The sequence below is a fragment of the Hemitrygon akajei genome, chromosome 5 (genome assembly GCF_048418815.1).
Source record: "Hemitrygon akajei chromosome 5, sHemAka1.3, whole genome shotgun sequence".
Classification (NCBI taxonomy): domain Eukaryota; kingdom Metazoa; phylum Chordata; class Chondrichthyes; order Myliobatiformes; family Dasyatidae; genus Hemitrygon; species Hemitrygon akajei.
Genome location: NC_133128.1, coordinates 45134878 through 45149363, shown reverse-complemented (window position 1 = coordinate 45149363; position 14486 = coordinate 45134878). Strand labels below are relative to the sequence as shown.

General features: G+C 40.5%; 1 protein-coding gene across 3 annotated transcripts in view; it reads right to left on the bottom strand.

Annotated features, from left to right (window-relative positions):
- The window catches only part of LOC140727718 (uncharacterized), a 46483-nt gene extending 32878 nt beyond the window's left edge, over positions 1 to 13605 (bottom strand). Inside the window, exons 1-5 of one of the 3 annotated variants that reach the window (XM_073045407.1) lie at positions 13437 to 13605; positions 8137 to 8578; positions 6010 to 6243; positions 4731 to 4802; positions 2673 to 2738 (exon numbers count right to left, since the gene is read on the bottom strand). In XM_073045407.1, the coding sequence (XP_072901508.1) occupies positions 2673 to 2738; positions 4731 to 4802; positions 6010 to 6243; positions 8137 to 8500 (736 nt within the window). In that variant the 5' untranslated portion in view covers positions 8501 to 8578; positions 13437 to 13605. Of the gene's footprint in view, positions 1 to 2672; positions 2739 to 4730; positions 4803 to 6009; positions 6244 to 8136; positions 8579 to 13436 lie in introns of those variants that run through there. The other 2 variants (XM_073045408.1, XM_073045409.1) reach the window with 2 other exon arrangements.
- Positions 13606 to 14486: the final 881 nt, after the last annotated feature.

Sequence of the window (14486 nt, the reverse complement as noted above, 5' to 3'; positions counted from 1 at the left end):
TTTTCTTTGCTCCATGGTTAACCATTTTAATCCAATTTAATATCATTCCATTCTTTCTGCATCTTCTTGGGATTTTTTCCCTCCAACACTTAAAATTTCTGCCCAGTTTTATGAATGGCTCTAGTTAGGGTCAGCCCCTCAGAAGATTGATAGACCGCCTTCCTCCTTGGGGAAGAGTATCTCAGTGAGTAGCCTGGCTGTCCACTCCATCACTGAGTGGCTGGACAGGATATACAAAAAAGTAAAGTCAACACCTTCAGAGGAAGATGATACCACTGTCACCATCAATGAATTGAGAGGAGTATGGGTCTAAGTGATGCCTTACTCAGCACATAGGTTACAGAGAAAGTTTGAACAAGTTAGGTCTTTATTCTTTGGAGCATAGAAGGTTGAGGGGGAACTTGATAGAAGTATTTAAAATGATGAGGGTGATAGATAGAGTTGACGTAGACAGGCTTTTTTCCATTGAGAGTAGGGGAGATTCAAACAAGAGGACATGAGTTGAGAGTTAAGGGGCATAAGTTTAGGGGGAACTTCTTTACTCAGAGTAGTAGCTGTGTGGAACGAGCTTCCAGTAGAAGTGGTAGAGGCAGGTTCTGTATTGTCATTTAAAGTAAAATTGGATAGGTATATGGACAGGAAAGGAATGGAGGGTTATGGGCTGAGTGCAGGTCGATGGGATTAGGTGAGAGTAAGCATTGGGTACGGACTAGAAGGGCTGAGATAGCCTGTTTCTGTGCTGTAATTGTTATATGTTATATATGTTACTCTTCTGCTTCGATAACTCCAAAAGTGCCCATGGAGAAGACTGTTGCTCTCAACTATTGGGGCTCTCAGAGATCTCTGCAACGTCAGGCCAGGAGCAGTACAAAAGTAACTGACGACCTTTACAACACAACACTCTAATGAAGGCCATGTTAGAAGAGCATTAGTGAGTTAGGATCATAGCTTTATTTGGGTGCTAGCTCCCAAAAGCCCAGGGAACTTGCTTAGAGAGGTTAGTCCTAACGAAGGGTCTTGACCCGAAACGTCGACAGCGCTTCTCCCTATAGATGCTGCCTGGCCTGCTGTGTTCCACCAGCATTTTGTGTGTGTTGTTCTTTGAATTTCCAGCATCTGCAGATTTCCTCGTGTTTGTCCTTTATAAGGAGTTAGCCTTTCCTTCTCACCATATCCTGTCAGTGTTTCACAGTTCAATGGCGTGTGGTGAAGTGATTAGAGACAGAAGTGTGACAAAACAAGCCAGGTCTATAGCCTTCCCACCTGTTTGTCCTTAATCTATTGCTGAAGAGTGTAACCTGAAATATTTTAAAGACAATAGAATCATTCAGCAACTTGCACCCACTTTACATCAGAATTTTCACAAGGGAGCCTACAGCTGAACATTGAAACTCCACATCCACTCTTCTCTGCAGAACAGTATATTTGACAATTATAAGATATGGCATCCGCAGATAGATGAATTATTGACTAAATAATAAATTTTACTCCATTGATTATCTGAAAGTGAATGTTGAAGTTCTACTTCCCAGGTGCGTTGGACCCTATCATTAGGCGACATGCGAGCATTCATTAACTGTTTATAAATGATAGCTATTAATTCAGTTTAAGATAGTACACAGGGCCCATATGTCCAAAGATAAATTGGCGCATATTTTTCCTAATATAAGCCCTATTTGTGACAGATGTAACGCAGAAGTGGCTACTCTAACTCATATGTTTTGGTCATGTATAAGTTTAAAAAATTTTTGGAGGGATGTGTTTGGAATATTATCTAAAGTCATAGATATGGATGTTCAACCTAATCCACTTACAGCAATTTTTGGGATTATTCCAGAGGAAGCAAGTGTCTGTTTCTGCCCAACATGTGATAGCTTTTTCAACTTTACTGGCTAGGAGAGCTATCTTGCTACACTGGAAAGAATCTAAACCGCCTACTGTTTTCTATTGGCTCTCCTCCATCATGTCATGTCTAAGTTTGGAGAAAATTAGAAGCCGGACATTTGATACATCCTTTAATCTTGAACAAGTCTGGCGACCCTTTATTCAATATTTTCACATGATTTAATTTATTTTTATTTATTTTTCTTTATTCTCTTTGGGGAAAATCCTTATCCATGAAGGTTCAGAGATGACTGGAAGGATGTGTTTTTTTTCCCTCTCTTTCTTTTCTAATTTTATCCTCAATTGGACTGCCCAATCTTTCTTTTTCTTTCCTTTTTTTTCGTTCTCTCTTTTTTTTGTTTCAGTTTAGTTATGGTTTTTTTTTCTTTATCAATAAAATTTCCAATTTTTTTATGATTGCTATGAGGAGTTGTAGTTTTTTTGACCATTGTATATATAACAGCATAATATTTTACCTATCTGATTTTGATATTATATACTTTGTTTTTACTATTGCTGTTTATATGTCTTTTATATTATCTACTTGTTAAACTCCTCTTCCAATTTGTATATTCTTTATTTGAAAATCAATAAAAAAGATTGAAAAATGAAAATGACAATTATTGTCAAATATAATAAACATGAACAACAGTGGTGCGATCAATTTTACAATATTGGCAAAAATTGGATAAAGCCTTCTAAAGTGGATTGCAACCATTTCAGCCTTAGGACGGGTAAATAGCTTTTGAGATTTAGAGAGCCATAGGCAAATTTTTTACAATCTGTACCTTCAGTGATGTCTTTTGGTTCTTCATTTAAGTGAGAGCTGCTCTCCTCTTGATCTTCAGGTGTTCCTAGAAGTTAAGAAATGGTTTGTGACACAGGTATCTTACAAGAACTTGCTGTCCGATTATTGTGCAAATTTCATTGTGCTATTATGGTTATTGTTGTGCAACTTGAACAAAGAGAGCTACGTCCATTTCAAAATTGGATTTGGTCTGAAAAAAAAGGGTAAGATCTAAGTTTAACCTTCAGATAAAATATTATTCCTGAACAGGAAGATAGATTGTTAGTATTGCTGCTTGTCTGCGCATGTACATCTGTATCAGGTCAAGCTGTCAAGGAACGCTGCATTCAATTTAGGAGTAAAGTACAATGATTAACTCAGCTCTGGGTTGCCTCTGCTTGTTTTTTTACCCATCAAGCTGAACAGTTGAGTTGTGAAATAAACATTTCTTGAAAACCAGAGGATAAGATGGCATGAGGTTAAAGCAGCAGATCCTTTCAATTTCTTCACATACATATAGTGTTGGCAGAGCCAAATGTTATCCATCACTCATTGCCTTTGCTAACCCACTTCAATGGCCAGCAGTCTTTACAAAAACTGATTGGTGAGCCAGATGCATTTTTTTAAATAATGTGTTTTGTACTCACTATTGTTAAATTAGCATTTTTGTTTTAAGTCTTTAAAATGCCTTCTGTTACTTGAAAATCCTTTTTCCAGATGTCATTGTAGGATTCAGATTCACAATCTCATTAACCATCATACTAATGTAACATTTTCTAACAACTAGTTAATATTTGCAGCACCATGTAAATGTCCCAATTCCTTGATAGGAAATTTTGTTAAATAAGTTCTGAACACATTCTTCCCGCCACTGGGTTTCCAATTGTTGATTCAGATCCCTCCCTCATCCCAACAACATTCCAGCTTAACTGGCTGTTGGAAATGTCCTTAATCAATCAATGAATTGATGGGCAGGAAAGAGAAAGAGAGTGAAAGTTGCAAGAACACAGAGAAATATGGAGGAAAATAGGATAGATAGGATTGCCGCTCAAGAGCTAAAATTGAGCTGATGGGCCTAATGGCTCCTTCTGTCATGTTTGGTTAACCAATGGAATCACTGGGAGTCTCTGGGTTCAGAAGCACATGGATCCATTGACCAACAAACACCAAACACTACATTGTCATCTTTGTAGAATCCAAGCAATAACATCTTGGTACATCTCTAATATCGTGGTAGACTTACAGATCAACCTTCTTCAAAGTTTTTAGACAAAACAATTGAATTACATTTTTACAAATCAACTGATACAGCAACATTTTGAAATGTTCTTTTAAAACATAAGAATGTATCAAATTTATATCCATCCTCAAAAAATTAACAGGAATAAAATCCTGTTTTATTATTACCTGGATTAATTGCATAGGAATTGCTTTTCACAATGTACGTGTGATCCTAATGAGCCACTGAGCAACAGTGGGGAGAACAAAAGGAATTGGAAGCTCTGAAGTGTTAAAAGAGTTATAACAGCATAAAATGGGTTCTACCACCTAATTCACTCATGCCAACTCCAGTGCCTACTATGATACTTTCATCACCCTGCAGTTGGCCCATATCCCCTAAAACCTTCCCGTCCATACACTTACCAAATGCCTTTTAAATGTGGTAATAGATACCACTTCCTCTGCCAGTTCGATTCATATACCCTCTGAGCATAAATCTTATCCCTCAGCTCCCCTTTAAAATCTTTCTTCACTGACCTTAAACTCATGACCTCTGGATTTAGACTTTTACTCTGGGAAAAAAAAAGACTGTGACAATCCACCTGATCTATGTTCCTTGTACCATTACCCCTCAGCCTCCTTCATTCAGAGAAAACAGTCTCAGCCTATCCAATCTCTTCCTATAACTCAAGCCCTCCAATCCCAGCATCATGCTTGTGAATCATGAGGAGAACTGGATATCAGGATATACAACAATTTATATCTATCTGGGATTAATCAATTCTGAACATTATTCTAAGAGATCTCTTCCTATTTAAAAAAAATCATAATCACTTACCTTCTAGAGGTTGTTTGTCAGTACTTAAAACACAAGTTGCAATTGCAGTTGTTAAATCATCACTTGGATTATCTATTGACAAGAGAAGAAGGTAGTGAATTCTGAATACGTTTAATTATGTTTAGAAGATCATACTGTTAGAACTCAGTTTGTGTCAAAGTTTTGTGTGCAAGACATCCCCAAGTTCAGGCACTCAGTGCATAAGCGGAGGAGAAGAAAATGGAATACAATGTGAAGTAGATCAAGATTACTTGAAAGTTCAAATCAGGAAACTGGATGAAATTGGAAATGCACAGCAGGTCAATCAGCAGCTATAAAGAAAAATATGAGAATTCTTTCGTATGCCTACACCAAAATATAAACATTTGTCTTTAAAAATGGTTGACCATGTTCTTCAGTTTTTTTCTACTACACCCCCACCCCCACTTCAAGTTTGAAGACCAATTGCAGAATGTGAGAAGAAATGTATTTCAGTTTGCCGTTACTTAGCTTTTTTTTCAGAATAATAAATAATGTTAAGTTCTGGTCCACAAACCAATGCATATAGCAAGTAGTTTGCAAACTTTGCTGGCTGAACAACAACAGAGGTTTGATTAACAGAGAAATTAAGGCTTGTTCAGAATCTTTGTTACTGTTTACATTTTTCTTCTCAGTAATTCAGGGGTCTGCTTCAAACCATTGTGTTATCATGTCTCAGCTTTGTCAAGTATAATACAAAAGCTTGGTGGATTAAGTCATTTTCTACCATGTTAACAGGGGTACTGATGTCACAGGGAAAGACAGTGTCCATTGCTCCTGTCAGTTTAAGTTAGAGAGGTGCAGTCAATGGATCAGTTGTGAACCCATGCAATATCAAGAAGGAACAAGACCAATTTCTATCCACTAACTAAACACTTTATATAAGAGGGAGGTAGCCTTGCTAATTATCAGTCCCTTTATAAAGTCCAGTGTGATCTTTAAGGATTGCTGCATTCACCTGAAAATAACTGGTCAGATTATTTTCCGGGATCTTGTAACACTGTGCAGGCGGGTGCTGTATTTGTGTAAGGGCTGTGAATGGCCCAATAAGCAAAGACTTATTGGGCCATTCTGGACTTTTCACATGAATTTTGAATAGCTCCACCTGTGGCCTACAGCTGTGCTCTGGAGTTTCTGGATTAGTCACTACACACTATATTATGCAATATACTCCTCCAGGCAGACCGCAAGAGATCTTCTGTGGGGGAGGAGGGGGTGGGAATTCAAACTTACCACAATCTCCCACTCTTGACGGGCTTACCTATCTTTTCTTCCCAGTTTTTAATATCGATTTGTCCAATCCGTATTCCATCTGTTATAGGCTCATCCTCCCGGAAGGGTTCATTTAGTAATCTGCGGAGCAAGGTGGTTTTTCCTGCGCTCCTGTAGCCACAAAGAGTCAGCGTCCTGACATAAAATGGGACTTTTCCTTGCTGAAATACATTTTGAAGCTTTTCTTTTAGTTCATCCGTTTTTTCTTCATTTTGAGTTTCTGCTGAAGTACAATATTATGTTAGGCAAAATAAGTAGCAGGATCATAGGATCACTGAAGTTATTTGGCATACCATCAATGTTATACAGTGGATTCTGGTTAATTGGACCATTGGTTAATTGGGGCAGCTGCTTATTTGGGACAACTCTTAAAGAACAACAACTAATCAACAAGATAGCTAGGATTCCTTTTATTTATTTGGGACACAATGCCACTTAACTGGGGCAGGAGATAGTTGCTGAATGGTTTCTAACTCATGTCAGTTGTGTGCTTGGAGCAGCTAGTTTTTAAATAGTGTCACTTGCATATGTTTGTGTTGAAAAAGCACAGTAATTTTTGTCACTGATAGTCGCTGAGAAATAAGCAGCAAAACAACACAGAACTATTTTGCACATTGCTTTCAGGTTTGGAAATGTCAGAAATGGCTGGGAGTGAGAAAGAAAAGATTTCACTACTTCAGCAAGTTAGGACCTATGAAGAATTTGAAGGCATTGGCAATCATCTTGAATGTTACAATGAAAATGAAGATTTGGAGGATGCAGTCGTTGAAAGGATTGTACGAAGGCAGTCTATTCGGTACCTGTGCTGGTTTTGTTCATTTAAGTCAACCAAAAGAACATGGTAGTGCACAGATACACTGAATGAATTTTTCCGTCGATAACAATTAGGAACTAATGTATTTTTATAGTACAATAGAGATATTGATAGTGTTTAAATTATTCTGTTTTTTCATTTAAATACACAATTTATTAGAAAGAAAGCAGTAGTTTGTATTTTTTTTAAATACTTTTTTAACTATTTCCATGAAACTGGCTTATCAGAGCAGCCACAAAATTTGGCCAAAATGTACTGGTTCCGAAGTATTCCAATTAACCCGAATCCACTAAATTAGCAAAACGCCTTTTGTCTTACTTGAAAGAGATTGCCACCTTCATTTAAAGACAAAAAGAAACCTTGACATTCTGCAGGATTATTGGCATACGTCTTTCATAGTCCCACCATTTGGCTCATTATCTGACATTAGTTTTCAGGGATTCTATTTGGGGGGGCCAACACTCCATCTTAATAGCAGTACAACCTCTCAGGACAACGGCACCATTTTGAGATGGCATGGTTGCCTAGACAGGAAATTCCCTTTGCCCTTGTGTTAAAATAGTTTGGCAGAATAGTGGTACTGGGGTATGCTAAGTGGCACGTCAGCCCTACGGATTAACAAGTGAAATCCAGAATAAAATGCCAAGCCATCACTTGGATTCGCCCCTCAAAGAAAGTATTTTTGGATATAGTGTACATTTTTAATTTCTAAATGGCCCCTCTCAGAGATAAGACTCTTGGTGTTATAGCTCCTATGGATACCTTTTCCAAGGAAATATAAATCAGTTGTTATCAACAAAGTCTATAGTGGACCTTTCTAGCATGTCTTGTGTTGTGAACAAGATTAGAATTATATTAACCTTATACCTCCCTTACAATATCAGCACATCATCTACAGCAGGGATCACTGGTAGCCAAAGTGCAAATATCCATCGCTATCTATTGTTAAATGGTTGAACTTTTTGCCATGGAACATTTTTCACATCAAGACATCCAAGGTGGTGCAAGGAGGAGTTTTCTGATGTCTCGTCAGGACGATAGGAGCTATCCTGGGGAAAAATGGGTTATCAGCTCTTCAAACTCCTCTGATTTTAACCACCTCTCCCCCTCCCAATTCCAATAAAGCCATCATGATAAGGTGTGCAAGAAAAGCACTGAGATGTGCGGTAGAACAAACACCTCCACAATTCCATGAAAGTAGCATTACGGGTAGATAGGGAAATAAGGAGAGCTTTTGGCACTCACGACAACACAATCAAATAACATTACAAAGAAAATGAGTGAACGAAACCAGTTACTCACCAGCAAGTGTGTTGGTTGTGGTAGGTTCACCCTGGCATATGCTTGCAGTGGTGTTGCTTGGTATGTCACCCTGCTCACTTGCCCCACCAGGAAGATTGGTCTCTTCCACTTCTTCCAAAGCATTTTTAAGTAAGGTTCCTAGATGTTGCTTTCCAAGAACCTCCAGTTTCCTTCCTATGCTTTGGTCAGCATCATGGTCAACATCCAGTGATTCAGCATTCTCTGTAAACTCCCTCACGGTCTTGTCCTGCTTTAAAACCCGCCTTACTTCCTTGTTAATTTTATTGTGATCAATGTTTTGGAGGATGTTTTCTTTTCCAATTTTCTCCAGCTCTCTTCCTGCTCTTTTTAAAAACCTGTTCATTTTCTTTTCAAATAAGTTTTGATCCTTAGTATCAATTCAAAGTAATCTTCTATCTGCTTTGTGAAATAGATTGATGGACTAAAGTGAAAAGAAATAGAATGAAATACCCATTAGATAAAGAAACAGATTCATCTGCTTTGCAGAGAGAAAAGACAGGTTGATGCTACCTTCACCCTGACCAAGTTCCTGATGCCAAGGATAAGCTGTGCCCTGTCAGTTACATACTGTAGCTGGAAGGCTTCTGCCACACTAACTAACTGGTCTGTAACTGCAGCACACAATGAAAGGTGAACTCAAACTATAGTCATAGAATCAAAGAGCAACATTGCACAGAAACAGGTTCTTTAGCTCAACTCACCCGTGCCAATCAAAATTCCCACCTAGAATAATCCCATTTGCCCTGTATCCCTCTAAACCTTTCCTATACATATTTATCCAAATGACTCTCAAGTTGTTTCTGTACCTGCCTCAGCTACTTCCTCTGGCAGCTCATTCCATATACTCACCATCCTCTGCATGAAGTTGTCTCTCTGGCCCCTTTCAAATCTTTCTCCTCTCACCTCAAACCTATAGCCTCTACTTTTTGGTTCCTTTTGTCTGGGAGAAAGGATATTGCATTCACCCTATGATTTTATTCACCCCTATAAGGTCATCCCTCAGTCTCCTACACTGCAAGGAATGATGTTCTAGTCTGGCACTATAACTCTGGCCCTCGAGTCAAAACAACATTCTCGTAAATTGTTTTTACACTCCTTTCAGCTTAATGATGTCCCTCCTATAACAGGAAGACCAAAACCACACACAAAACTCCAGGTGCAACCTCACCAATGTCTTATATAACTGCAACCATAGCTTCCTAATATGTACTCGCAACTCTAATTGATGAAGACCAACATGCCAGATGTCTTCTTCACCATCCTGTTATCTATGGACCTGTCCTCAGAGGTCTCTCTGTTCTACTCCCCGTGGTACCACCATTCATTCTAATAGTACTACCAACAGTTCCTTCAAATAGTCCTGATGTCTCAGAAAGCGCCTTCTTGCATTTATCAAAGAGGAGTTGAGGGGCATGTAAGAATGACTATATCGCAGGATTAAAGGAATTAGGGAGGGGCTAGGGGAATGAGGCTGATGTTATTGTTCCACTGGGAGCTAGCAAGGATTTGATGGTCTGAATGGCCACCAGCACTGTAATTGGACTGTATCACTACCTTGTCAAGCAACATGAGAATTCCCTATGCAAGAATAAGGGGGTATCCCTTGTTCTCATAAACTCAGGATACCCAGACCCAGTCTCACAGCTCACAACATTATGAATCACCCAGGTGAACTTGTGCTGCACTCCCTTTATCCTTTGTTAGGTAGAGACTGTAAACCTGCACAAACTATTCCAGATGTAGTTTCACCACCTCATTAAAATTAGAGATCCACAACACAGAAACTATCTTATTAGCCCAACTCATACATGTCAATTCAGGTGCCTTCTTAAATTCACCCAATTTGCCTATGTTTGGCCCATGTCCCTCTTAATATTTCCATAAATGAGACTGTAATTGTACCCTTCTACTTCCTCTGATAACTTATCCTCACACCACCCCCTCCCCCCCGGCCGTATGGGAAAGCCTGCATGGAAAATCCTGTACAGAAAATCCCATATGGAAATTCCTGACCCTCACATCCCCTCTAAATCTTACCCCTCTCCCCTTAAACATACACCTTATTGTTTTAGACTTGTCCATGTCCCTGATTTAAAAAAAAAATTCTATAAAGTCAAAAACTTCTATAAGGTCAACCCTCAGCTTCCTACACGCCAAGGAAAATAATCCCAGCCTATCTAGCCTCTCTTTATAAGTCAAGCTCTCCAGTCTTGGTAATACCCTTGTGAAGATTTTATGCACCCTCTCAAAATTTAATCACATCATTCCCATATAATGGAGACCAGAAATGCTTACAATATTCCGGGTGTGGCCTCACCAATGTCTTCTACAGCACCAACATGACATCCCAACTGTTATACTCAATGCATCTTCATCACCACCTTGTCTACCTGTATCAACACTTTCTGCAAACTGTATACTTGCACCTCTAGGTCTCTGCTCTACAATGCCATATATTAAGGTACATTTTGCCCTGGTTTAATTGCTCAAAATACATTGCTTAGCATTTCCCTAAACTGCATTTACAAATCCTTTGCCCAATTTCTTACTTAATCTGTTGCAACCTTACACATTTTCTGCAATACACACCACACACACTTACATTCTCATACATATGATGACAAAGGGGCAACATAACACTAATCCCTGTGGCACACCACCAGCTGGCCACAAGTATCTAAAGTAAAAATCATCTCTCCACACTGTCTAACTCATTCCACCAAACCATTTATGTATCCACTGGCTTGTGCACCCTGGATCCCATGAGATCCCACCTTCTGGATAAAATTACCAAGTGGGACCTTATCAAAAGCCTTACAAAAGCCCATATAGACATTGTCCACAGTATCACATCTAGTATGATAACTTTGTTCTTGTACTCCAGTCCCCTAGCAATAAGTACAATACACCATTTGCCTTCCATCAGTATACCAGTGCCTGAGAACAATAATGTGAGCTGCCTTAATGACTATCACCCGGTAGCACTCACATCGACAGTGATGAAATGCTTTGAGAGGTTGGTCATGACTAGACTGAACTCCCTGCCATTGCACTTTGCCTATCACCACAATAGGTCAATGGCAGACACAATCTCAATGGCTCCTCACGCAGCTTTAGACCACCTGGACAACACAAACACCTACGTCAGGATGCTGTTCACTGACTATAGCTCAGTATTTAATACCATCATTCCCACAATCCTGCTTGAGAAATTGCAGAAACTGGACCTCTGTGCCTCCCTCCACAATTGGATCCTCGACTTCCTAACCAAAAGACCACAATCTGTGTGGATATGTCCTCCTCACTGACGATCAACACTGGCACACCTCAGGGGTGTGTACTTAGTCCACTGCTCTACTCTCTATATACAAATGACTGTGTGGCTAGGGATAGCTCAAATACCATCTAAAAATTTGCTGATGATACAACCATTATTGGTAGAATCTCAGATGGTGACAAGAGGGCATACAGGAGTGAGATATGCCAACTAGTGGAACAACCTAGCACTCAACATCAGTAAGATGAAAGAGCTGATTGTGGACTTCAGGAAGGGTAAGATGAAGGAACACACACCAATCCTCATAGAGGGATCAGAAGCGGAGAGAGTGAGCAGTTTCAAGTTCCTGGTTGTTAAGATCTCTGAGGATCTAACCTGGTCCCAACATATCGATGTAGTTATAAATAAGGCAAGATAGCAACTATACTTCATTAGGAGTTTGAAGAGATTTGGTATGTCAACAAGTACACTCAAAAACTTCTATAGACGCACCGTGAAGAGCATTGTGTCAGGCTGCATCACTGTCTGGTATGGAGGGGCTACTGCACAGGACCGAAAGAAGCTGCAGAAGGTTGTAAATCTAGTCAGCTCCATCTTGAGTACTAGCCTACAAAGTACCCAGGACATCTTCAGGGACTGGTGTCTCAGAAAGGCAGCGTCCATTATTAAGGACCCCCAGCACCCAGGCCATGCCCTTTTCTCACTGTTACCATCAGGTAGGAGGTACAGAAGCCTGAAGGCACACACTCAGTGATTCAGGAACAGCTTCTTCCCCTCTGCCATCTGATTCCTAAATGGATATTGAACGCTTGGATACTAACTCACTTTTTTAAAATATACAATATTTCTGATTTTTGCACTTTTAAAATCTATTCAATATACATAATTTACCTATTTATTTATTTTTATTTTTTTTTCTCTCTTCTGTATTATATATTGCATTGAACTGCTGTTGCTAAGTTAATGTCACTTCCCATCTGCCACGCTCCAGCTATAACCCTCTGCACCATCCTTACAACCCACTCTTTTACCCAGCATTGGCTGCATTACACTTGGCCAAGCACCTTTTTTCCAGCCGTCACAACCAGGCGAGTCTTCCCAGTGATCAACCATTTTAATTCAACTTCCCATTCCCATTCCAACATGTTGGACCAAGACCTCCTCTGCTGCCATGATGAGACCACACTCAGGTCAAGGAGCAACACCTCATATTCTGTCTGGGTAGCTTCCAAGCTGACAGCATGAATACTGGTTTCCCTAACTTCCAGTAATTTCTTGCCTCCTCCTTCCCTCCTCCTCAACTTGCACATCACCTCCTTCTGTTGACTCTCCTCCTCCTTCCCTTTCTCCCATGGTCACCTGTCCTCTCCTATCAGATTCCTCTTTCTTCTGCTCTTCACTTTTCAGCTCCCAGCTTTCTATTTTATTTCCCCTCCCCCGCCTTCTTATTCGTGTTTCTCCCCCTTCCTCTCCAGTCCTGCTGAAGAACTGTTTATTTCCTCTACTGCCCGGCCTGTTGAGTTCCTCCAGCATCTCACGTGTGGCACTCGGTCGATTCCCTCAAGCCATTCAGGTAGGTTGTGCTGAGTCTCCCAACGGAAATCCACGTCCTTAGTTTTCCCTCCGGTTTCTGTCCGTTAACCTATTCATCGGCAACTATTACACTACAATCAAACTCTTACTGTGTGCAGCACTTTATCGGAGAACTTCGGGATGTCCAAGTACGCCACCTCCCCAGATCCTCGTTTTGGCGGCCCGTGTGCTGCCTCTCACTGTATCTCTGGATCTATTCCCAGAAACATAGCCCTCTTCAGTCGCTCTGTGTCAGTGAAGCCAGACTAACCAGTCCTTTAATTTATATTCTAATCGAAAGGAACTGTAACATTCTTCCCCGGCAAGTATTTCTCATCCCCTCCCGCTGTATCACCCACCCCTTATTCCTTGTATTCCTCTTTGGCCGCTGTGTACTTTCCGCGTCAGTGAACGCTCACGAACGACCCACCTTCAGCATCCAGCATGAATCTTTAAACAGACCCCCCGGGCTGAGATCACAGTCGCCGGGACACAGGTCGTAGAGCCGGGCTCTGCAGTCGGCAGTGTCCTGCTGAGAGTCTCCTCACTTCTGCAGTCCAGACACCGCCAGGCTTTCTGTGTATCGTTTCTGTAATTTCCCCTCCTCACAGCCAATAGCGAGCCGCCAACGTGACTTAATACGCACATTGGCATTCCAGAATTTCCCAGACTGCGAAACGTGGACTGTCAGTGAACGGAAAGACCATAAACAAAGGAGCACAATTAGGCCGTTCGGCCCATCGAGTCTGCCCCGACGTTCCATTATGGCTGATTTATTATCCTTCCCAACACCATTCGCCTGCCTTCTCCCCATAACTTGCTAATCAAGACCCTATCGACCTCCACTTTAAATAAACAACGGTTTGGCTTGTCTGGGATAATGAATGCCACAGATTCACCACCAATCTGGTTAAAGAAATTCCTCCTCATCTCTGTTCTAAAGGGACATCCCTGTATTCTGAGGCTGAGCGCTCAGTTCCTAGACTCCCCCACTCTACCACTCGTTCTCTCCAGTTCTCCATTTCATTGGCCTCTCCTAGTTTCAGAATGACTGTAAAAGTAATGGGTGGAAACATACATAATCCATAACCACCAATGTTGAGTTTAAGAGGCTTCTCTGACGTGATTACATAGTTATATGAAGTTCATTTTACTGTGCTTTGTGTTCAGGTTTTGGAGTACAATAAACGAGTTGTTATGGTTTTTCTTAAACATAAAACGCCTCATGTTGTTTTATTTGTACATTGGTGACCCCGATGATTCCTGAGTTATTGAACATGTCAGCCAATGCAGTCACTTTGAAACTGCCGGAGTTTTGGGAGCAAAATGCTGTTGCTTGGTTTGTACAAGCTGAGACCCAATTCGTGCTCTGAGAAATTACTACTGACAACACCAAAAGTTTTCTATGTGGTAGTATTGCTCAGCAACTCCACGGCGGTGAGACTGGTGAGTCTATTAGAACACCCGCCTGAACATGATA